The sequence below is a fragment of the Buteo buteo genome, chromosome 13, assembly GCF_964188355.1.
Source record: "Buteo buteo chromosome 13, bButBut1.hap1.1, whole genome shotgun sequence".
Lineage (NCBI taxonomy): Eukaryota > Metazoa > Chordata > Aves > Accipitriformes > Accipitridae > Buteo > Buteo buteo.
In genome coordinates this window covers 10,774,851-10,796,950 of record NC_134183.1, presented here as the reverse complement: position 1 = coordinate 10,796,950, position 22,100 = coordinate 10,774,851, and the positions used below count along the sequence as shown (strand labels likewise).

At 54.7% G+C, this 22,100-nt stretch overlaps 1 protein-coding gene across 4 annotated transcripts in view; it reads right to left on the bottom strand.

Moving 5' to 3' along the window:
- CORO2B (coronin 2B) overlaps positions 1-17,235 on the bottom strand; it is a 45,515-nt gene extending 28,280 nt beyond the window's left edge. Inside the window, exons 1-3 of one of the 4 annotated variants that reach the window (XM_075044675.1) lie at positions 16,980-17,235; positions 9,630-9,719; positions 3,628-3,694 (exon numbers count right to left, since the gene is read on the bottom strand). In XM_075044675.1, the coding sequence (XP_074900776.1) occupies positions 3,628-3,678 (51 nt within the window). In that variant the 5' untranslated portion in view covers positions 3,679-3,694; positions 9,630-9,719; positions 16,980-17,235. The remainder of the gene's footprint in view (positions 1-3,627; positions 3,695-9,629; positions 9,720-16,979) is intronic. The other 3 variants (XM_075044671.1, XM_075044674.1, XM_075044672.1) reach the window with 3 other exon arrangements.
- Between the last annotated feature and the right edge of the window lie 4,865 nt (positions 17,236-22,100).

The window sequence follows — 22,100 nt, the reverse complement described above, 5'->3', positions numbered from 1 at the left end:
AGCATCTCTATCCCCTTCCTCTCCTTGCCCTGCTCCCCCCAGCAGCCCCGGGGAGGGGAAGGCCAGGCAGCGCTGCCATCCTGCTCCTCCTCTCCAAACAAAAGAACAAAGCAGCTCATTGAGGTTTCATAATCGGAGCAACGATATCTGTTGGCGCCGAGCCGGGCACCGAGGCTGGGGGGAATATCCCTCGTTTAGCAAAAATATTTAATTGAAGGAGAAATAGAGAGGAGCGCCAGACTGTTTTCTGTGTGGCAGTGCATTGGTTGTGGTGCTGTTCCTCAAAATCAGAGGAAAACACACAGACCTGAAGGTGGGGAAAGGCCCCAGGGACAATATTATAGGCAAGGAGCCCGGCGTTTGCAGCTCCGGGTGAAGCCTGCCGCGCTCCCTGGCACCTTTGCAGAGTTGCATTAGGATCTTGCTCTGTCCCTGCTCCACTGCAAAAGCAGATATGGGGAGAAGATGGGCAGGAGCTTGCAATGTAGGTCGGTTAGCAAGACATTTTCCATATACGATAGAGCTGGATTAAGGTGACGATGCTGTGGAGCGGCTGCAGCCCCATACCAGGGAAGGGACGGGCAAGTTTTCCTCTCTGAGAGCGCGGGCTGCTCCGTGCGTGGAGGTTGCAGAGAGCTGACTTCCCTCTTTTTCCCCATCTATCCCAGGAGCTGCAATATTGCATCACGTATCACAGGGCTGACACAGGAGCAAGAAATGGAGGCATCCATTTCTTGGATGGAGGAGCTGATCCAAGCGGCATCCGCCCTGATCCGTGGGAGCGGGGAGCTCCGCGGGACAAGACACAAAGCAACCCTGCAGCTGCAGAGGGGTCAGAGCTGCCCCGTCCTGGGCAGCCTGCGAGCTCCTGCTTCTTGCAGGGTGGGGAAATAAGCTTTTAAGTGGGTGTCTCAGACTGCCAGTCAGTTTTACAGCAGAGAGCAGCTTCAGGAGCAATTGCATTAAAAAAAAAAAAAAAAGAAAAACTTTTTATTTTGCAGGTTTTTCTCTAGGATGAAGGACTGGTACCCACCCCGCAGCCACCATCAGCTGGGCAGAGCAGATGCCATGGGGCGGGCAGATCTGACCCACGTGTCCCAGCACCACACACAAAACCCAGGAGGACCAGCTCTGCCCACATCCCCCTGGGAACAGCACTGCCATTCGCCTGGAAAAAAGAAAAGGAACCAAGAAGCAAAAACTCAGTGCCTCTTTGGAGGCTTTTCTGATCTGCTGGCAGCTCCAGCCTTTGCCTACCAGCAGCAGCAGGACACAGTTCTTGTCTCAATGTGTTTATTTTTAAATGCATCTTTTCAAGCATCGGGAGTCTTGGCAACAGCAGCCGGGAGGGAAAGCTTGCGCAAAGAGCCCCTAACGCTGCAATAGGCAGTTACAGAGCACAGTGGACTGTAATCCCTAAAAAATCTGTATATCCTATATATAGCAGCATTTAATCTGCCTCAGTCATGAAAGCTTTCAGAGAAATGAATTTCTGCTTTCACCTGTACGAAGCAGTCATTTTGGGGGGGTGGCAATCCGCCCCCCCCCAGCCCCAGCGCAGAGGGAACCCTTTCTCCTTCACACTGTGCCCTCCAGCAGCGTGCCGGCAGGGTGACAAGGGGGCTGTGGCACCTACAGCAGATCTTTGGGTTGCTGCGATGGCACGTAACATCTCCTATGGCCTCAGAGAGGTTTTTAATGGGAAACCAGTGCTCTTTCATCTTGACTGTCTGACTTATTGTTCTGCCCATGGTTAAGTATCAGGGTTATGGCTGACTAGCATGAAAAAGATATTTGCATGAAAAAGTGTGTTGGGAAAAGGAAATGCAACACTCATTGTTTGCCTAGAAAATCTGAGGCTTCCAGGAGGGATTTTGCAGCACTCCAGGAGACAGTGCCTTTCCAAAATCACATTATTCCCTTTTTTCTTGCCTACTCCTGGCACAGGCAGAGGTTCTGGCGAGCATTCCCCATCTGGGGCTTTCCAGTTAAAGTCAAGATACGGTTTTGTATGAAGAAAACCAAATACAACAGAAACCCACCCCCTCACTGCTGCTGTGCCTCCCTTGCATAGGATTATTTTCCCTCGCCCCTCTCCGGAGCCAACACATTGCCTGCACTTCCCTGGAAGCCGCTGGGCACAAGTTATTTTCCATCAGAAAGGTCAGTGGTGCTCGAGTTTGACATTTCAAGTATCGATCAGCCATTAAGGCAATGAAGCGTTACTGGGCAAAAACAAGAGCTGCTTTTCAGCAGGTCTTAACCAAGGAGATGGCTTCATCTGTCAGGAAGCACAGGGCTGCCTGATCCCACCCTGCCCTTGCCCAGGGACACTCCTCACAGCTCCCTTGTGCAGAGAGCAGGGAAGAAAACATCAAAATAGCTCTCCAGGGCTTATTTTAGAGGAAAAAGCCACTACCAGACTCACTTGCATACCACACTCCTGAGCACCCTGCCACGTGCCTTCCAGCACAGAGCCATCATCCCCAAAGTCCCCGCGAGGCGAGCGCAACCCTGCTCTGCTCCTGATGTTCCTCCGCACCCACTGAGCATCAGCACTGGGGGATTTAGGAGCCGCGTGGCCGAGGGGGGATTAAACCCCTTCCCAAAGGATGTGGTATGTATCGGCCGTGGACTTGAGTGGGAGCCCAGGTCCCACAACAGCCAGGAGCAGGGGACGTGCACCTGCGAAGCCCTGGACCGAGCAGGCCTGTGCTCGTAGCCTAAATCAACGCTGGCAAACAGCAAAACACTGTCCCTGCAATCACTAAGTGGTGGGGGAGGCGCCGCAAAGCCACCTCCTTGCCCCAACCCTGTCCCCGCTCGCTTTGCTTGAGCAAAGCCAATATTTTTTTCTACTCGGAGAGGAAAACGCGCAAGCAGGAGCTGGCAGAGCTGCTGGCAGGCTGTGGCAGGACCGGGTCACCCCAAGATGTGTCCTGCCCAGGCTCCTCCAGACACGGAGGATGGGATCTGCTCAGTGCATGCCCAGTGCGTTAGCAAAGCATGTACGTAGGATTGATGCTGCTGGAATCCACTCCCTAAAGAAAAGCCTGAAATTAAACAGCTATATTTTGATAAGATACTCAGCATTGCCAAAATTAGTCATCAAATGCTTATTGTTCCATGCACATTAGATTAGAGCCAAACAAATGCTGATTTTAATCTCTCCAGTACTCTAATGCTCTGATGCTTCTCAATTCAACCTTGAAAACGGCTTTTGTTCACATTAATGGCTTTCATGCTAACGAGGCTCGGTAAGATTTAACATTTAGGCACATCCCGCTCTTCATTTTAATAACAATTCCACCACAGTGAGCAACACATGTTCGCAGTGTGCAGGCATAATTCAGCCACCAAATGTGTCTGAAAGTCCAGATTCAGCGTTGCTGCAGGATTGATGCTTCAGCCGGGGCACCCGGGCGCGTTTGCAGCCCGAGCTTGACTTAAAAGCAGTCGGGCTAAGAAATGCCGAGTCTCCGGTGTAAATTAAGTGGTTTCTCCCATGCCAAGGGACCTTCAGAGCAGAGCCAGCCAGTTGGGCTCTTGGCTCGCTTGGGCTCAGCTGCTGTTTCTATGCATCTCTCTGTCCCAGCCTTATTAAAATGCCCTGCGCGGGACACTCACCAGGCTGCCGTGCTTGCTCCCCAGCACGCTAGACTTGTGGAGGTCTCTCATTGACTCGACAAGAGCTCTGTGCAGAGAGGGAAAGCAAAAACATTCAATTCACCATCCCAGGAGGCTGAGATAAAACACACAAACCCTTCCTGCTTCTCCGCGCCGCAGTGTTGGGCAATGCATGGCAGGATCTGACCCCCACAGGGCTGCTCCCGGATAATTTTTGCACGAGCCAGAGCATCACCAGCGGCAGGGCACAAGGCTGAGCCCCCCGAGCCGCCGGCAGCAGCCATCACACCGACCCCCATCTCCTCTTCCTTGGCGACTGCCAGCCCCCTTTAGGATAATTACGCATCGCCGCCTACTTTCTTCTAGAGAACAAACTAACTCCAACACAAATAGGTTTTGCTCCTGAGACCGTTAGCAAATGGAAGCATTTACGTACACGGCACATTACCTGACTCATACCCAGTTAACATGCTCATTAACCTGTCCAGAAACCCTGGGATCTGCAGCGGGATGTAAAGCAACATCTATTCATACACCTAAGTAAAGCTTGCTGGCGAGTCAGCTGCTTGCTCAGAGCCCCCAAAGCACCAGTGTGGGCACGACCACCCCTCGCCTGCCACAGCCAGGGCAGGATCCGGCCCCAAGCCCCGCATGAGGACGGCCTGCCATGGCAGTGGGGCTGCGGTGGCTGCGACAGGCAAGGGGCTGATCCCCTTCTTTGGGGAAACACAGAAGGGAGAACACTATTTTGCTGGACATTTTCAGTGCAACCAGCTTTTGCAAGCACCAGAAATGGGGGGGGTCGTGCTGAGCCATGGGGAAAAGCTGTTTTGCCCACTGCCATAGTGCAAACTTTTAAAATGGTACATTTTCAAAGGCTTCAATTTTAGAATTTGTGCTTCTCTGCAAGAAGCCCTTGCGTGAACTTTGAAAAAAGGCAGTTTGCATGAGATCCAGCATAGGCTGATGGACACAGCTTGTTGACACGTTCCCAGCCCGTTCCCCCCTGAGGAGCAGCCCCAGGCATCAGGGACGCCGGCCAGAGCCCCGCACACCCGTACCAGGCTGACAACATGCAGCAACACAGCAGCGATGATGATCAGAGTCCCAAAACCAAGCCCTGACGGCCTGAGAAAGTTACAGGGGCTGGAGGGGAAGAAGGGGTTTAATAGTTGTATGAGGTCAGTTCAGGATTATATACTGACCACTAAAAAGCAGATTATGGGTATTTATGAGGCAGGAAAAACTGCACATTCCATTACAGAATAACTATGTCGATAATGAAGAATAAAGCTCCCCATTAAGCCTCCATGCAGTTATTATGGTTTGGATGGCTCGGTAGATGACTCCAAGATAACATCAGCGGTGCCACGGGACCTCATCCATCTCCCGCTGCTGCGAAAGTGCGGTGGCTCCCAGGCTGGGGCTGGGGACCATCACAGCTCCGCTCCCCCCCAGCACCGGTCCAGCCAAACCCCTGCCCCGGGGTCTCATGCAGACCCATGCAAGCCCCTCCGTGGCTGCCCGCAGGCACATAGTCCCAAATGCCATCAGCATCCTGAAGGTGCTTTTACCTTCAGATCAAGTTTTTCCATGCATGTTCCAATCCCTCAGTGAAAAGTTTATTATACACAACCCAAATTAATTATAAATGTTCAAGAACAGAGTGAAGAGTCTCCTCCTTGGGAAGTTTTCTTCCCAATTCTGATATAGGTTTGATCCCCATGAAAAGCTGAAGGCTGATAAGCAATTGCATATTTTTTGCTCTATTGACCTAACATGGAGACCCGGGGCACCGCGCCGGGCAGAGGTCAGCAGCCTTCAGTGCCGCAGGCACGCTAGTCCTCACCCTTGCCAGCTGACGCCGCGCGAGGCAGCGTCCCTTGCCGTGTGCCCGTGGCAAGATGAGGTGCCATCGGCCCCCTCTTCTCTTGGGGGGAGAGGTGAATCAGCCATGCAGGGAGAGGGTCCTCCTGCTTCTGCCTCACCCCACCAGCTCCATTTGCACCATGTCCTGCCGGGACGTGGTGCTGGAGTGTCTTTCCCATGGCTCGTGCATGTTCATACCACTGACAAGAGACCCCATCCTCCCCATCCCCACCAGCCCTTTACACATACACACTCCACAGAGAAGGGGAGAGCCCTTCAGCCTGCTCTTGACAACACTTTGGAGACGCAAATCCTACAATAACCAGCAGAGCTCCTTGTTTTCTCCTTATTTATGCATCTGGCTTATGGCACAAACAGCTGGAGCAGTAGAGGGAAGCTGAGCAAATGGCTTCAGCTCTGTACCCAGCCGCAGGAAACACCTTTGGGCTCTAATAAACACCGGAATAAATGCACTAAACAGGGCCTCAAAAAAGAGCATGTTCCTATAAAACAGGCTGTCATGTTCCCAGCTCCTCCATCCCACTGGGCTTTGCCCTGCCTGGCACAGCTGGACAGCAACAGTGGGGACGAGCTTGCAGACCACATGGCAAAGCTAAAAACTTTGCTGGGGGGGAAAACGGAGGTGCTGGGGGTTGGTGTGGGGTGGCTCAGGTCTCACCCCATCCAGCACCTCACCGGCAGCTCCCTACCAGCAGCAGCAGCCCAGTTCACATGGGGATGCTGCCAGCCCGTCGGAGGGCTGTACGCTGGTACGTGGGACACCCGCAGCGTGGGCTCAGCAGAGCCCCCAGAGCACACATTGGGTTAAGGTTGCATTAAAAAAAACAGACTTGGGATTTGATGATGAATTCACCGAGCCCTTACCCGCGGGGTTTTGCATTTGCCTGTTTGCTAGAGAGAACGATGAGATGATGGATTTAATTGCCTTGCAGTGCAGGAGCACCAGCGCTGACGTGGCCTGGCTGCTTCCTTCGCAGGCGGGCTGGCACCAGCCGCTCCTGCTGTGCCCCAGGAATGTGCCCCCCACCAACGAATCCACACACCGAACCTCTCTCCCCCTGGGCAGGGTCGGCAGGGGAGCGGGATGGACCCTGCTGACGCCGAGTCCGATGGCGAGATACAAGCGCTGCGGGAGCGGTGGCTGCGCTCAAGGGGTGTATTTGGGCTGCTCCACGCTCAGTCGTGAGCAAAGGAGCAGCACCAGGGCTGCCGTGAAGCTCTGTGGGATGATGTCCCCCTGCGAGGAAGTCACGTTTGGGCAGAGGAGAGACCAGGGACACCAGGCAGTCATACAGCCCAGGGCAGAGCTCCCAAGGGGCTGAGACCCCCCCACCACAGCACCGCTCTGATTTGGTCCTCCCAAAGTGGGGCTGAGCTGCCAAGAGCCAGAGCAGATGTCTGCTTCTGCACCCACTGGGGCAGTGGGTGCACCCCAGCTGCCTGACGGTGACCCCGGAGCAGCGGGGGGGGGCCTGAGATGGGATTTTTGGCAGGTACAGTTCACTTTGGGAAAGGCACTTGTCCTTAGTGCACAGACAAGGAGAAAAGGCAAAGAGAGTTCTGTGTTTATCCAACTTGTAGAGAGCAGTAGATTGATTTTACAAATATTAAGGATTAATCCCATTAATATGGTCTAAACAAAGGACAAAAGACAGATGAACGTTTCTGAAGGAATATCTGCCAGCTGAGTTTTTTCCAGCCTGGAAGGAAGTGACTGGGATTTCCCTGGAGTTCAACTTTTCAATGATTTCTTCTTTCTAGAGACCCCTGACTGCCTGGGAAGAGCCTCTCCTCTTCCCAAGCCGCTGGGAAAAAATCACCAAGTGAGGCCAGATGTCTCCTGGCCATGGGGCCAGGCTGTCACTGCCAGTCCCCATCGCTCCTTGACCACAGTGCTGCTTCCCACCCACCCTGGGCATTTCACATGGTCCCACAGATGTCACGGACTGCCTGGGAACGATACAAAAAGCATCCCTGGCACCAGGATTTGCGGTACCGGCAGGGGCCCCATTTTGGACCATTTTCCCCCCAGGAAACCTTCCGGGGGAGGCAAACCAAACCTCTCCTGGGCCCACGTGCTGAGAAGAAACACGAATCTCACGCTCATCAATAAATACTGTAAACAAGCACAATTTTCCTCCCACTCTGTTTCCCAACTTCTTCCCACCCTGCGAAGCCGACGGAAACATCCTGATGAAGCACAAAGCGTTTCTGGCCCCCAGAGCTGCCCTGGGTCACTGACCACAGGATTTTATCCTCCTCCCTCCTCCAGCTTCTTGGAATAATGTTTCCTTGAGGGCAAAAATATTGCATGCTTTTTCTCAACTTCAGAGGTTTTTAGGAAACTCAGAGAGGGGAAAAAAAGTCTCTTTTCACGTGTTGAGATGAGTGGGTAACCGAGCCAGGCGCTTCTCCATGAGCGTTATTTCACATCGCATCACACGTCATCAAGAAGACTGAGTTAAGAGACTTGGTCACAACAGGTTTTTTCCAGCCGGGATCCAGCAGTTTTAAGCAGAATAAGAGGGGTTGCCTGTATAACAACCTCCGGTGGGAGGATGCCATAAATCCAACCCCTCCTAAACTCACCTGTTTTTTAATTGCAAAGAGGTGAAAAGCCACATGCACGGGTATTAAAGGGCTGGGGGACGGTGGGGACACAAGTGGCTGCCAGACCCCACGGGTAAGAAACTGCTTGGGAAGATGCTTTCGGTGCATTAGCGTGAAAAATTCGGGGCAAAGAGGACTGCTGGGAGCACTAACATTTCTACTTTTGTCATAGCCTGAAAAAAATCTTCACCAAGCCCCAGCTTTGTACAGGATATGAACCATAGAAACTTATTTATCCTGGCAAATGGGACTTTTCTAAAGCAGGAAGATAGCGCATGGGTGAGCAGCTCAGACACCTCTCCCTCACTTGCTATTTTCCATCCAAAACCCCCAAAATGTTCCCCGGGAATGAGCACACCGGGGTGTTCCGCGGGACATGGGGCAGCATCCCACAGCCCAGGCTCCAGTGGCTCCTTTCCCATCCCAGCTGCTCCCGCACAGAGCCATTCGCTCCTGGACAGCTTACAAAACCACAAGGGTTTTTTGGAAGTTTATCCCAGTTGGGGGCAAAAGTTTTCCAAAAAAGAAGAAGGAAAGAAAACAAAAAAAAAAAAAGAAGAAAAACAAACACCATCTTCTAAATATTTCAGGCTTCAGAAACGCGTTTCCTGGCCAGCGTGAGGAAGTGCCAGAGCCTGGGTAGATGGTCACAGGACAGCTGGGGCCGGGATGCGGGAGGCACCGACCCCACCACTGCCAGCCTGTGCGGTGCCCGCCGGGGAGCTGGAGCCCGGACAAGCCCTGCCTTGTGCGTCGGCTCCCAGGAAGAGGGAAACCATCCACAAAAGTGAAATGGAGACTTGTTACACAGGCACAAACAAGAGCGCAGGGAAGCTCATGGAGGAACGGTTGCGATATTCCTCCTCTGCCCTGTGATGTGCATGCATTCGCCACAGCCTTCAATCTCGCCTTTTCCCTATTTTTCCTTGCATTTTGGCACACAATGCTCTAGAATCGGGTTTCTTTGCACTTAAAGTAATTGCGAGAGCAGCTAAAGCGACTCTCTTTGCCAGAGGTTTGTGGTGAACTGACCCAGAGCTGTGAACCCCCCCGGGAAGGTGCAGGAGCTGGTGTCCTGCAGGCTGAGCCCGCACGGGATGCTCGCACACCACAGCCTCGCCATGTTCACCCAAGCAATATTTCTGTACATTCAGCTTTTTGGCCACTTGCTTAAAGGACTCAGCATTTCTGCAAGGACTGAGACTTCCGTGGATCTGCTCTCATCTGATGTACAGAGGTTCTTTGGGGTACAGGGTCAAATTTTGGAAGGACGAGAGCTGCGGCAGCTGCTGCACTCCTCTTGATAAAAAATGCTTTTCTGGACACGCAACCGCCTGCCCAGCTATCTGCAGAGGAATTTGGGATGGGCAAGAGGGGCTGCTGGTGGCAGACCCCCACCCTGGGCACAGTACCATATCCCTGGGCTGTTTCCATCCCCCTCCGGCCCCCCCCGGGGCCGCCCTGGGGTCCGTCGGGGCGCGGGCGCAGCGCGGGGTCCTCACCTGCCCTGCTCTGCTCCGCGGGCTCGTCGGGCGCTTCCTGACACCCAGGAACGGACGCGGGGCTCAGGGAAACGTGGGCGCTCCTCGACCCTGGAAGAAAGGGAAACCCTTTGGTTACAGCAGCATCGCTGCCGCCTGCCCCAAGCCCCTCAACCTCGGCTTCACCAAAGGCACTCGAGAAATGCTGGGTGCCAACATGCACTGGGGTGCAGCCGCTGGTGCCAGCGCAGCTGCAGGCAGCTAATTCCTCATGATATGAGGATTAGCTTCAGCCCCCCGCTCTCGTCGCCGGCCCCCAGCTCCGCACGGTGAGACTGCTGGTTATCCCAGCTGTGAGGAGGCATTTCATAGCGTGAGCTGAGCAAGCCTTCATTCACCCGTGGGGATATCGAGCCCCAAAGCACCCGGTGCAGAGGCTCTGGGTGCTGGCAGCTGGCATGGGGATGGCCCCAGCCTGCCTGCAGCCATGGGTCCTGCAGCCTCTGCAGCCACAGGACCCCCAAGCACCACGGCCACACTCCTGATGCTGCTGGCACGGATGGGTCAGGATGTGGCCCCCATCACTCTGGAGCTGCCCCAGGCCCTGTGAGGGCCAGCGTGCCTCGCGACGGACATGCAGAGATGGTCCTGCACGCAGACAGAAGCGCCATTATTCTCTGGGGAATTTATAGCAGCCATTGTACAGGCGGAGAGCAGGGATGCTCAGAGCGGAAGGCGACGAGGGCTGGGCTGTCCGAAGGGACAGCCATGGCTGCAAAGGGACCCTCATCCCTGCATCGCTGACAGCTCGGGCTTTGGCGACAGCCCCAGCACCCCTACGACCCCAGGAACCAGCCTTTGAGGTCCTTCCCATTACCAAAACCAAACAGCATTAACTCTGTGACAGTGATGCCCAGCACTGGCACACCCCTGTCCCCAACACAGGCACTTGCACGTCCCCAGGCTGGCCTCAGCAGCTTCCCCGGCTGCACCGCGGGGCTTTTTGGCTGGAGCGTGGCTATTCCCCACCCTTCGGCACAGAAGGTGGGTGAGGATTTTTCCATAAGGCCCAACAGCTTGTTTGAGGGATTCTCACAGCAGGTTGTCGACAGAAGAAACCACCCCTCCAAGAGGGGGAAAATCTGGGTCCGCATCCCGGCGGGAGGACAGGGGCTGCAATCGGCACCCAGACAGGGAGAGCAGCGCATTGCAGCTTGCAGGCACACCTCCTGTCCTGGTGCTGAGCAGGAGCAGGCGCTTCCTCAGCCGTGCTTTTACATGAGCATGGAGCAACAGGTTGGAAAGCCTCATTTTTGGTGCAGCGAGGTGGCTGTCACCCTGCTCTGCTTAAGGATGCCGGGGTTTCCCATCAAACAGGGTCTCTGACATGCTCCCCAGCTGCCTGCCATAGCAGGACCCCAATCTGGGCTTGAGTCTGAAGGGTTTAGCCCTATTTCCCTGCTCTCTGCAACTCAAGCAACATCTTGGCTGCTCCAGCACTGCCCTGGCACCACCTCTCTCCGAGCAGTTTTGCTCCCAGGGCTCTTCACGGCAATGCTCGAGGCTCTGCAGACTGACTCCGGCCGGAGAGCTGCAGCGAGGGGGCTTTGCCAACAGCATTGCGAGGAACAAAGGAGCGCGGGATTTCTGGGAGCTGAGCTTGGCACTGGTCCCCTCCCATCTCGGGAACGATGGGATTCACAGATTTGTGGGGCACTCTAGCAGCTGGCTCTGTCACGTAGATTTTGCCTGCTGCCAGATTTGGGTAATTACACACTGACTCGGGAGATAGGAATCCAGGATTCAGCTCCTTCGAGCTCTCTTCTAGCTGGGTAATGAATTGAACTATTCATCATTTGATAAAATTTCCATGAAAAGAAGAAGAAGGGGGGGTGACCCTGAGTTGCATTTGCAGGGTATGAATTACAGCACCCAGCGAGCCGGCTGGCCACAGACGGGCAATGTTAAAGCGCCAGATTAATGCTGCATTGAATCTCAATTAAAACTCATTAAAAAGCCGCAGGCCAGACAAGTTGCCTTTGATGAGAGTAATACTTCTTGAAACGGGAAGCTTCCATTTTTAGACTCAAAGCGGCCTGTTATGCTTGTTTCCGACCCTCAGAAATCCCACCAAAGCTCAAGATTAGTGAACATCACCCCTGTTGGAGACAAGGGAACTCGTTCTGTACTTCATTAACAATTCAACACTGACTGCCTTGTTCCATCCCAGTCCGGCTGGTAAGCAATGTGACCTCCTTACCTCCTTCCAGCTGTGGCACCACACACCATTACCTGATCTCCACCCATCAGGTGCTGCAAAGCAGCCCCTCCAGAAGAGCCACCATCCCTCCGTACCTGCCTCGGACCCATCTTGGGAATCCATTTTGCACAATTACTCCTGAGCAATGTCTGCCTGGGCAGCCCAAATGAGCGAGGCTTTTCCAACCGCCACATCGCTGAACCCCAACTAAAAATATACGGATTTTAAGGCAGCAAGAGGCAGAGAAAGCCCTGCTCCTCCCACACCCGCCATGGGTTGTTTCTGCCTTTACTGCTGCCTCCATGCCCCTCTCCCACCAGGAAGAGCATCTGCCCTTTGTCTCAGCACCGTGCCAGCAGCTTGCTGTGACACTCAGCCCTGTGTGGGCACGTGGCCCCACTCCCCGGTGCACAGCCCCAGCTGGGTTCAGGGTTAAAGAAGCCCTGTTGACCTGAACACCATGAGCAAAACCGCACGCAATGATAAATCCCATTAATCTATTTTCTAGAGATGTGGGTTAGCTTGCACCTAATCCATTAACATGAGTTTTATTATTTGGAGCCGCTTCTCAAGCATCAGAGCACACACGGTGCTTCATCAGATTCCTTTTTAGCGAACTGCTTAGAGAAGACTTCACCCATTATTTCTCCAGAAATAAAGTCAATCTGTGCTGTCCAAAGCCTAATTTCTGCAAAGCCATCTTCCCTGATAACATGGCCCAGTGCCCCCAATCAAGCTTCCTATTGATGGAACCACTATCAGCTTTTCCATGGGATCAGCGTTTGCCCCAGACACACTAAACCTGCCCTTACCAACAAGGTGGACAACACTGCGACTCACCATCAGAAACATCATGGCATTGTAACCGTAACCTCCCAATCAAGGGCCTCTGCGGTTATTACTATTTACCCTTGTTAGGGCATCAGTTATTTACTACGGTTGATCACGACAGGCCATAGTTGCAATTTCCTCTCTGGGTTTTGGTTTTGGCTTCATCTGCTTGCTGAACTATGAAGACGAGCCGTTATTTAGGCAGCATGGCTCAATGACTAATGCCAATTAATACAACACATAATAAAGCCAGAGGAGACCATTGGATAACTCAGGCTAATGCACGCCACAGGACCTCCCAGATGGCATCCTCTTTTAAACCGCATCTTTTAGAAAAACCTCCAGTCGTTTTAAAACTATATTCCCAAAATTAACATGCCCCCACTAACTTGTGTTCATGGTTAATTATATTTAGGGCTTTGGAAACAGCCTCTGGCGATGGGTGGGAGCTGGAAGCACCATTGCCATACCAAGGGACTTCTGCCACACCTCCGCCTGCCAAAACACACCCAGCACAATCCCTGCTCGGAGGTTAAATTTGTCTAGTCCTTCCCCGACCACAGGATTCCCACTTGTGTATCCCCAAAGATCCCGTTACCCTTTCGATGGCAAATAAATTTGGAGAGCCCAGCCGTGGGCTCTTTCCTCCCACTTCTGTTCTCCATCCTGTGACTCACATCCCTTCTCCCCCGAGCCCCGCGCCGCCCGCCTGCCATCAGCCCGGCTTCGTGCTCTTCCTGCTTACTGGTATGAAGCAGAAAGTCAACTGGGGTGAGGAATTAACTCACGCAGCCCCAGTAAACCACAGCCATCAAGATATTCCCCATTTGCCATGAGACCCGGGCCTGTCAGCGCTGTTTGCCTATTGCTTTTGCAAGCAGACTTGTTCAGCTTCGTAAGACGGACCCTTTTCTTTACAAGTAAGGCATTTGGGCTGGTTTTCTGTTTGCAAGCAACAGAGACCGAACCTGAACCCCAGACCCTGGCAGGACCAGCTGATCTACAGCGGGGATGAAGTTGCCCCTGATTCCTACAGCACCTTCTCAGCTGAAGACCACCTCACTGGCTTTTACTGCAGAACCCAGAGAAAGGCCTAGCCAGGCAGAGCTGGTGTGGCATGCCACACCATGCCACGCCACGCCACGCCACGCCACGCCACGCCACGTCATGCCAGGGAGGTGTCACAGAGTTCGGGCAGATCCCCAAGCATGAGGCGTGGGCTCTTTTTGCATTTCAATCAGTCCTTTCTCCATCCTATTTATAACCTGCTTAAATTCTCCTGGGTAGCAAACTCCCCCAAAAGAGCAAGGTCTGGGGATGCGGCTGCTTGCATTTCTTCCTGTGGGAGGGGAAGGGGGTGGCTTGGGACACGGATTAAACCAGCTTGTTTCACATACTGACAGCAGATATTCCTGCCCCCTCCTTGCCTTCCCCAGTCCCCCACACACACCAGGAAAAGCTTTTCATGCCTCCTCATGCCTCGGGCTTGCGCTAGGACAGCTCTGCCTGGTGTTAGGCACCCAGACCTGATTTTCAAATCTGTTTTCCTCTAAGGATGAATTGCTCAGGGATATTTGCAAAGTTTGTAAAATCCTACCCATGGCTCCTGTTTTCCGCACTGCCTGGGAAGCAGCCCCAGCGTGGGAAGAGTTGTTGCAGGAACACCGTAAATGCCTGTCCTTGATAGCACTGGGAGCTGTGGGCTTTACTGGTTTTAGTTAGATGCCTGCTGCTGGACAGGATGCAAAGACCCCAGAAGTCCCCTCGGGCTCTCCCCTTCACCTGCCCCACTGTCCCAAACCTCCCTGTTCCCCCCAACCTTGGGTCACCGGACCCTTCCCCAAGTCCCTGCCTCGCACTGACTCCTGTCAGCCAAAACCACAGAGAAAAACCATGTCCTCTACCATGGATGCTCGTGCCCCTTTCTTTTCCCCTCACCACATCAGCCTGGGCCATACGTGCCAGCCTTACACCCAGGGGAAGGACCGGTGCGTTGAAGACACATTCACCACCTCAGTCCTGTAGTCCGTGTCCCGATTTGCCTACAAAGACCCCGGTGCTGATGCTGTGACAGGTCAGGAGCCTGCTCTTGGGTTTTCTTTAACTTCCATCAGGATAGTCCATATTGCAGGAAATAAAATCTATAAGGTGTATTAGAGCTTTACAGTGCTTTAGCAAAAGTGCATTTTGTGCGCATGACATAGATCTTCCTAGTTTGCACTTCCATTCCCCAAAAATTAACAGCAGAGCCCTTCCCCATCCTACTGAAGGTGCTTTCCTTACAGCCCTGTGGCCTTTTCTCAACGTAGCTCTGAATAAATCTATTTGCACTCAGAAAAAAAAAATCTGTGAATGAGCACTGCAAATTAGTCAGCCTGGCTTAAAACTGTGACACTTGATTTCAGTGAGTTTGTAGTTCTTTTAACCCAATTGACCTTTCAGGTCCAGCCATCAATCCCTCTCTCAGCACCCAGAAAAGCTGGAAACACACTTTTTCTTGATGCTGGTGGGTTTGTCGAGCTGGCAGGGGCTGCGGGACTGCACGACGCAGCACGAGGCGCATGGAAATACCCAACAAATGCAAATGCCGGTGACCGCCCAGCGAACGCCAAGCAGGCAAAACGCAAGTTATTTGGTAAGAACAAAGGATGGGAGAGAGCGATTCCTCCCCAGCAGCATCTTCACTGGGGAGCCTGGGCACACACCAGCGTCAGTTCTGGAGCTGCTTGAGGCTCTTTGGATGTCCCCAGCACACTCATGCCAACGCGCGTGCCCCTGCTGCGTGTCCCCTCCTGCCAGGGAGGCCAGCAACATTTGGGGTGAAAGGCAGCAAAGCCAGCCCAGCTCCCGCTGCCATCCCTGGGCACGTCCTGCCTCAGGGCTCAGAGAAGGACGACAACAGCTTCAGTCCCATTTGCTTCCACTCAGCATGCACCAAGGTAGTTAACTCGGTGCTGTGCCCAATGCCCCGGCAAGTCTGCGCTACGGCCCCATGAGCCATGCCACAGCCTGGATCAGCGGCGTGGCACCAAACACCCGCAGGGACGCCGTCAGTCCCATCCCCAGGATGGCAATCACAGCCCACCGAGACCCTTCCAGCTATGGCCACATCCTGCCTGCCATGGGGCCAGGCAGCCCTGCGCTTGGGGGAGGCCTTCCTGGGGCAGGGGGGCTATTGTTTCCCCTTGAGCGTATGAACCATTAGACTCATCGGCAGGACCATGACATGACATGACATCCTCGTGTCAGGGCCGTGGAGTGAGAAGGAGGGCTTGGGCCAAGCAGGTCCAGCTTGGACTGCTCTGCTCCCAAAGTCCCACGGCTGCCCCAGTCCGGAGGTGGCCCCTTTCCTCCGGACGCTGCCATATCACGCACTAATTCAGCAGGATGCTGTGTGCTCTGGACCACCCCCATGGCAGATTCACCCTGGCACAACCCTGACCCGCTGCAGGATGGGGTGAGCGGGAGGTGATGAACTCGGCTCCCAGGCACGAGGGATCGTGGGGACGGGGAGAAATGGGAAACAGTCCTTGGAGAGCAAACCCTCCCCCTCCGCAGCACTGGCAGCAATCTGGGAGAGCCGAGCTCTAAGTCTGATCCAGCACAAGGTTAGATTTGGGGGACCCAAGCAGCCCCACATCACCTCCCACACCCAGCAGCTCTGCTCAGGGTGGGTTTGCTGAGCCGCCGCTGAGCCCCTTCCACGCCAAAGCCCTCCCCATCGTGCTCCATAATCCCCCCCAACCCCATTCCCGAGGTCTTTCCCACTCCCCCCCCCCCCACCAGACAAGCCGGCAGCCACCTGTAGAGATCTCGGCAGCATCTGCCGAGCGGCCGCGCAAAGCGGCTTATAGCGGGGTCCGCCCGCAGGGGATGCTCAGCCCTCCCCCGGCCCTCCCGGCCGGCTGCTCCAAGGGTTAAAAATGCAGCACGGCTGCGAGCTGGAGGGCCCGAACAAGCGGGAGACGCGAGGAAAACAATAAAATAATATAATAATAATAATAATAAATAGAATAATACTAAATAAAATAAAACAATAATAAATAAATAAAGATAAAATAATAAAATAAAATAAATTAAAAAAACCAAAATAAACCAAAACAAAATAAAACAAAGTAAAAGAAATAAATAAAAAGCAGCAACCTGGGCGGGGGGAGGCGGTGGCCGGCCCGCCCCCCCCCTCCGCAGCCCCCAGCGCGGCACCTTGCGGGCAGCGGGGCGGGGGGGTGGCACGTCGCGGGGCCGGCACGGCATCCGAGCCGGGGAAGGCAGGTCCTTACCTTGGTGACAGTCATGCGGGAAGTCGCGGAGGGATGAGGGAGCTCCGCGGGCGGCGGGGAGGGGAGGGGAGGGGGGGAGGAAGATGGGCGGGGGGGTGGGTGGAGAGAAAGAGGGGGGGAAAAATAAAAAATAAAGGAGCAAAAGGAGGCCCGGGGTGGGGCGGCGGGGGTGAGGGACGCTGCTGCAGAGGAACGGGCGCCGGCGGCCGCAGCCGAGCGGGGGGAGCCCGCAGCCCGCTGCCCGCAGCCCTCCGCCGCCCGCCCGGGCGAGCAGCCGAAGCGGTCGGTCCTCGGCGCGGCGGCGGCGGCGGCGGTGATGTCAGCCCGCGCCGCCGTGACGGAGCAGCCGCCTCCCGCGGGGGAGGGGGGCAGGCAGGGGCAGGCGGGGAGGCCTGCCAAGGTTGGGGGGGGGGGGGGGAGCGGGTGCCGCTCAGCTCCGGGGAGAAGAAAAGGCGGTTTTTTAACTCTTTGCCCACCCGAATTTCTCGTTGCCGGGGGCGGGAGCCGGGCAGGCACCTGCTGCCCCCCCCCACCCCCGCCCCGGGGATGCGCGGGGGGGTGGCGGCCTCCCCGCAGGCAGTCGATCCCTCGAGGTCCGGCGGCGAGCAGTGAGGGCGGCGTGGACCCGCTGGGAGCGCGACAGCTCTCCCCTCTGCAGAGCCATCCGAACAAGCGGGGGGGTTCTCGGCGCCGAGCGGGCGGCGGCGGCAGCTCCTGCGGGGTGACCGCAACCGAGTCACGTACTCCGGCATCGCCCTTCTGCAGCGGGAGCCGGGGATGTGCCGCAGGGGTCGCACCTTGCCGGCTGGGCATCGTAGCAGGCTCCTATAGCATCCGTAAGCATCCATCCGTGTGCTCGTTTCCCTTCGCATACAACAGGATTTTCTTTTTTTTTTTTTTTCCCTATTATAGACAGTGACAAGTGACAACACCAGAGACCACTGCTTTGTTCCAGAGCTGTCAGTTCCATTTTCTAGGCGAATGAAGGGTGGCCCAGACTGGAGGTGGCCTCAGAGGCACAGGGTTACTTAGGACTCTGGTGTCCCACCGTGCCCAGGTACCTCCACAGACCGCGGCCCAAACAGCTGCCACGAAGTCATCGATGAGGGAATAATATCTGTGTAATTTTACCCTGCTTCCTCTTCTCACCACCCAGCAAACCACCTTCCTGACGGCACCGATTCAAAACACATTCAGCAGTGCAGGGTACCAGGCGGTGCTGAAGCATCCCTGCTAGCCATGGCCTGCGTTGCCAGGCCTTGCACCCTTGCACACCCTTGCACCAGCCACAAAATACAGGCATTTTCTGACATTTTTAATGATCCCCGTCATTGGAGATGAGAGAAGCAATACTTAGAAAAAGTAGCATTTTAGCTCCTTGTCTCCTTGTTACAAGGGAATGAAACCAGCAGGATACAGACCAGGCACAAAATTATCCAGCCGTTAGGTTAGATGTTGCACCAACTTATTTTATTGTTGCTGAATTAAAACTACTTGAGGCCAATACCAAATGCATTTCCAATTCCCCTTAAAGAAAAGCACTCTGCCAATAAACAAAGGATTTCCTTTTTATAAGGAGATTATTCAGCCAAGAGTCTGATGAAAGATTACTGAGTTTTATTCTGGTGTCGAGCCTTCCCATAAAATACCAGTGGATCTGATAACAAGTGAATACTGGGAGTTGTAAAAAAAAGTCTGTCTTCTGATATTCTTCTAAAAATCAGCTCTGTTTTTAAAGACAAGCCATGTGCTGTGAGCTGGACTGGAAACTGAAAAAGGTTAATGCAATTAATGCAGAGCTAATGACATTACCCAGCAGAAGAAGCTACCTCTAATTCCCAAACCACCCAGCGATGACCTCTTCCCAACAAAAACCCCATTTTTCCAGGACCTGGTGATGGAAGCGGAAGGCTCGATGCAGACAGAGATGATGCTTAAAACCAGACAGAGCTTGGGAGGTGACCAAGATGGGGGACACTGAGGCCTAGATAAGCCAAATGGGGAGAAACCAGGCTCTTGCAAAGCCTTAGAGGAGCCGACGTGCCCCGGCTGCCTTCGCTCGTGCCGTGAAAGCGGCAGTTCCCGGGGCCTGCTGTGCCTCCTGCGCTCGTCTGGAGCTGCTGGGATTAATTAGCACCAATTAGCTGATTGAAACAACTCGCTTGGAGCAGCAAACTAGGACAGCCGGCAAAGGTAGGGTGAGAAGGGAAAGGCTGCTGGGAAGGCATATGTTGCTGGGTGGTTCCCGGGGGCCTGATCCAGCTGATGGAGGGAGGCTGCAGCCACCCGGCCTCTCCATGTCGTGGTAAACCCCAGCATCGCCCAAACCCCAAATGCTGCTGCTGGGGGGAATCCCAGAAATGTTGGGGAAAGTGTTGGGACCCCCTTTGCGGGGGGGGGGGGGGAACATGGAGCAGGGAGGGCTGGGGGAGCCGGTGCAGCCCCACCAGCCGAGTCCTTGCCGGGGAACGGTAGGGGTGCTGGGCCCTTGCTGGGGTGGGAAGGTGGGATTTTGCAGCGATGGGGAAGCTGCAGCAGTGCTGGCCCGGCGGAGCACGGGGCAATTCCCTGCCCTGAGTGCCTGCGCTGCGGCTGCCCTCCAGCAGCGCTGTGGGCTGAGGGCACCCATTGCAGCATCCCTGCACGTGTCCCAGCAGAAAATGGCATTAATGGGTGCGTGGGGCACTGCTGAGAGCTCGTGGGGGCGAACAGGCCCTTAGCTTTGCCCCACCACCAGGAAAATAGCATGGGCTCCTTGTTTCACCCGCACGGCACAGCAACTCCAACACCAAATCATCTGGCTGTTGGCAGACTGGAAAGGATTTTATTATATTTCGATCAAAATTAAGCCAGTGATATATCACAGGAGTTTTGTTAATGGGGCTTTGCTTTGAAGGTTTTTTGGGACTCCATTCATGCCCCAGACTGGATTTGCTTTCCTGGGGGGGCCAAGGAGGGGGGGGCTTGCCGGGGCTGTGCAGAGCTGCACTGACAGCACCCCCTCTCCTGCTGCAGTCCCCAGGGAAAGGGAGATGCTCAGCACCTGCAAAGCATGAAAATCTCCTGCTGGCACGGTGCAGGATCGGTCCTGGCCTCCTCCGGCTGGAGTTACCTGCAGAGGGAATCAGCATCAAACATCGGCTGCGTGGGGAGGATCACTTGGTCCCCATGCTCTCGGGAGGATGCCTACAGGATGGCCAACGGGAATACCCCCGTGGGGCTGGATCAGGCCATGCAGCCCCAACCCTGTGCAGACGCATCTGCTGCAAAGAGCTATGGAGCAGAGAGCCCTTGCTGGAGGGAGCTGCAATTTCCCACCCGCAGCGCGTCCTTGGCGATGCCAAGAGCGGTGCGATGCCACGCTGCCGAGCCAGGCCAAGCAGCCATGGCGGGCATGGAGCCATGTGGGTGCTAGGGGCTGGGGCGAGGAGCGGCGGTGGGGGTGGCTTGGGCTCCCTCTCCCGGCTCTGCCGAGATAAAATTGGTGCATATATCACGGGGATGGGAAGCTCGCAAGCCTGTGAGCACACGCCGCTGTAACGGATGGCGTGGGGACAGGACAGAGGATGCCAGGGGACCCCAGGGACAGTGTGGGGGGGGGGGCCATGTGGCACCGCACAGCCCTTGGGGCAAGCAAAAGTCCATAGCCATTGCTGCAGCAGAGCAAACCCAGGCAGATGGATGCTCAGAGGCCTGAGCTGGGCTAATTAACAGGAGCCCTCCCGAAACCAGGCTGGGGGGGCCCCTGAGCCGCCCCCCCATCTCCCGCCTCGCAGCATCTGGAGCCCACGCGCAGAGCATGGCTGCATTTCCTTCCTGCCATGTGGCTCATCCCACCCCTCTATTTATCTGCGTGTTTAATTTACTGGCGCTGCTGAGCGGGAGGAAGGAGATGCTGCCTCTGTGGATATGAGCAATTAAAACAAGTCATCGGGAAAACTGGAGCCTGCCTGCCTGCCTGGACAGTGGGGCAGGGGCTGCAGGAAGAGCGTGGCTCGTAGTGCCTGTGTCCAGGAGATTTGGGACATGTAACGCTGCAGACGCACTTCTGCCTTCAGCCCAATACATCACCTTGTTCATGGAAAGCTCCTGAGAGAAATATTGCTGAACCCATCCCGAATCGTAAGTCTTGGAGAGACTTCATCAACCCATTACTCACTACTTGGCTTGCCTGGGCCAGGCTGGACTCTGGGGCAAGCTCCAAGGCTGAGCTGGTTACACCACGGCTGAGTTTAGCCCTTCATATGAAACTCAGAAAAACACATCTCTATTGCACCAGGCTGTGCTTGCAGACATAGGAGAATACTAACAAAGCCGCGCTGTAACACATAATCACTGTGTCACCAGAGAGCCCTGGTTATGAGATGATTCATGAATGGAGCTGGCCAAGTCACTTGCTGCAAGCCCATGATGGCTTTGCTCTGGGGATGCAGGTCAGGCCCCAAATCTCCTGCACGAGGTGTCTGCCCAGCCGGCTGGGAGACCAAACCGCTCAGTGCTTGGGGCTGGCTGGGCTCCATTAGCACCGGAGTGCTGGAGGGACAGACTGGACTGAGGCTGCCATCTGAGGCGGTGGTCCCGATGCTGCCACGAGCATGAGCCACCCCAGAGGCAGGTGGAACAAGCCTTCGTGTCTTCCAGGTCCGTGCTCTTGCTCTTTCTCAGCAATGCCATTCCTCCTGAAATGAAGGACGTGTGGTCCTCTTAGCAAATACTTGATCCTTAAGGAAAGATCCGCTGAGCTGGTTCCTTGCCCCATCAAAAATGAGTTACAGTTCTCAGAGACGCTCCCATCGCTGGACTGGTGGAGTAGGGTGGCCAAAGCTCAGCGCATTGTTTGCGCTGGCTAAAATTACATTGAAATAAATATAGCATAGATACTACACACAGTCTGTGCATGGCAAATTGTCCTGGATTATCCCCAGAGTTACTGCAGCTGTGAATTATATGGAGGTTAATGTTTGGATTTCATACCAGATAATTTATAGAGAAGTCCAGGGACGGGCTTTCATCTGCTTTGATGAAAGTTCATCTGGAATAACAATAACTTGGTAGAACCTGGCACTTGGACTGCACTGAAAACCCAAGCCCTTCTACTTGAAAGCAAAATGTTTCCATTTA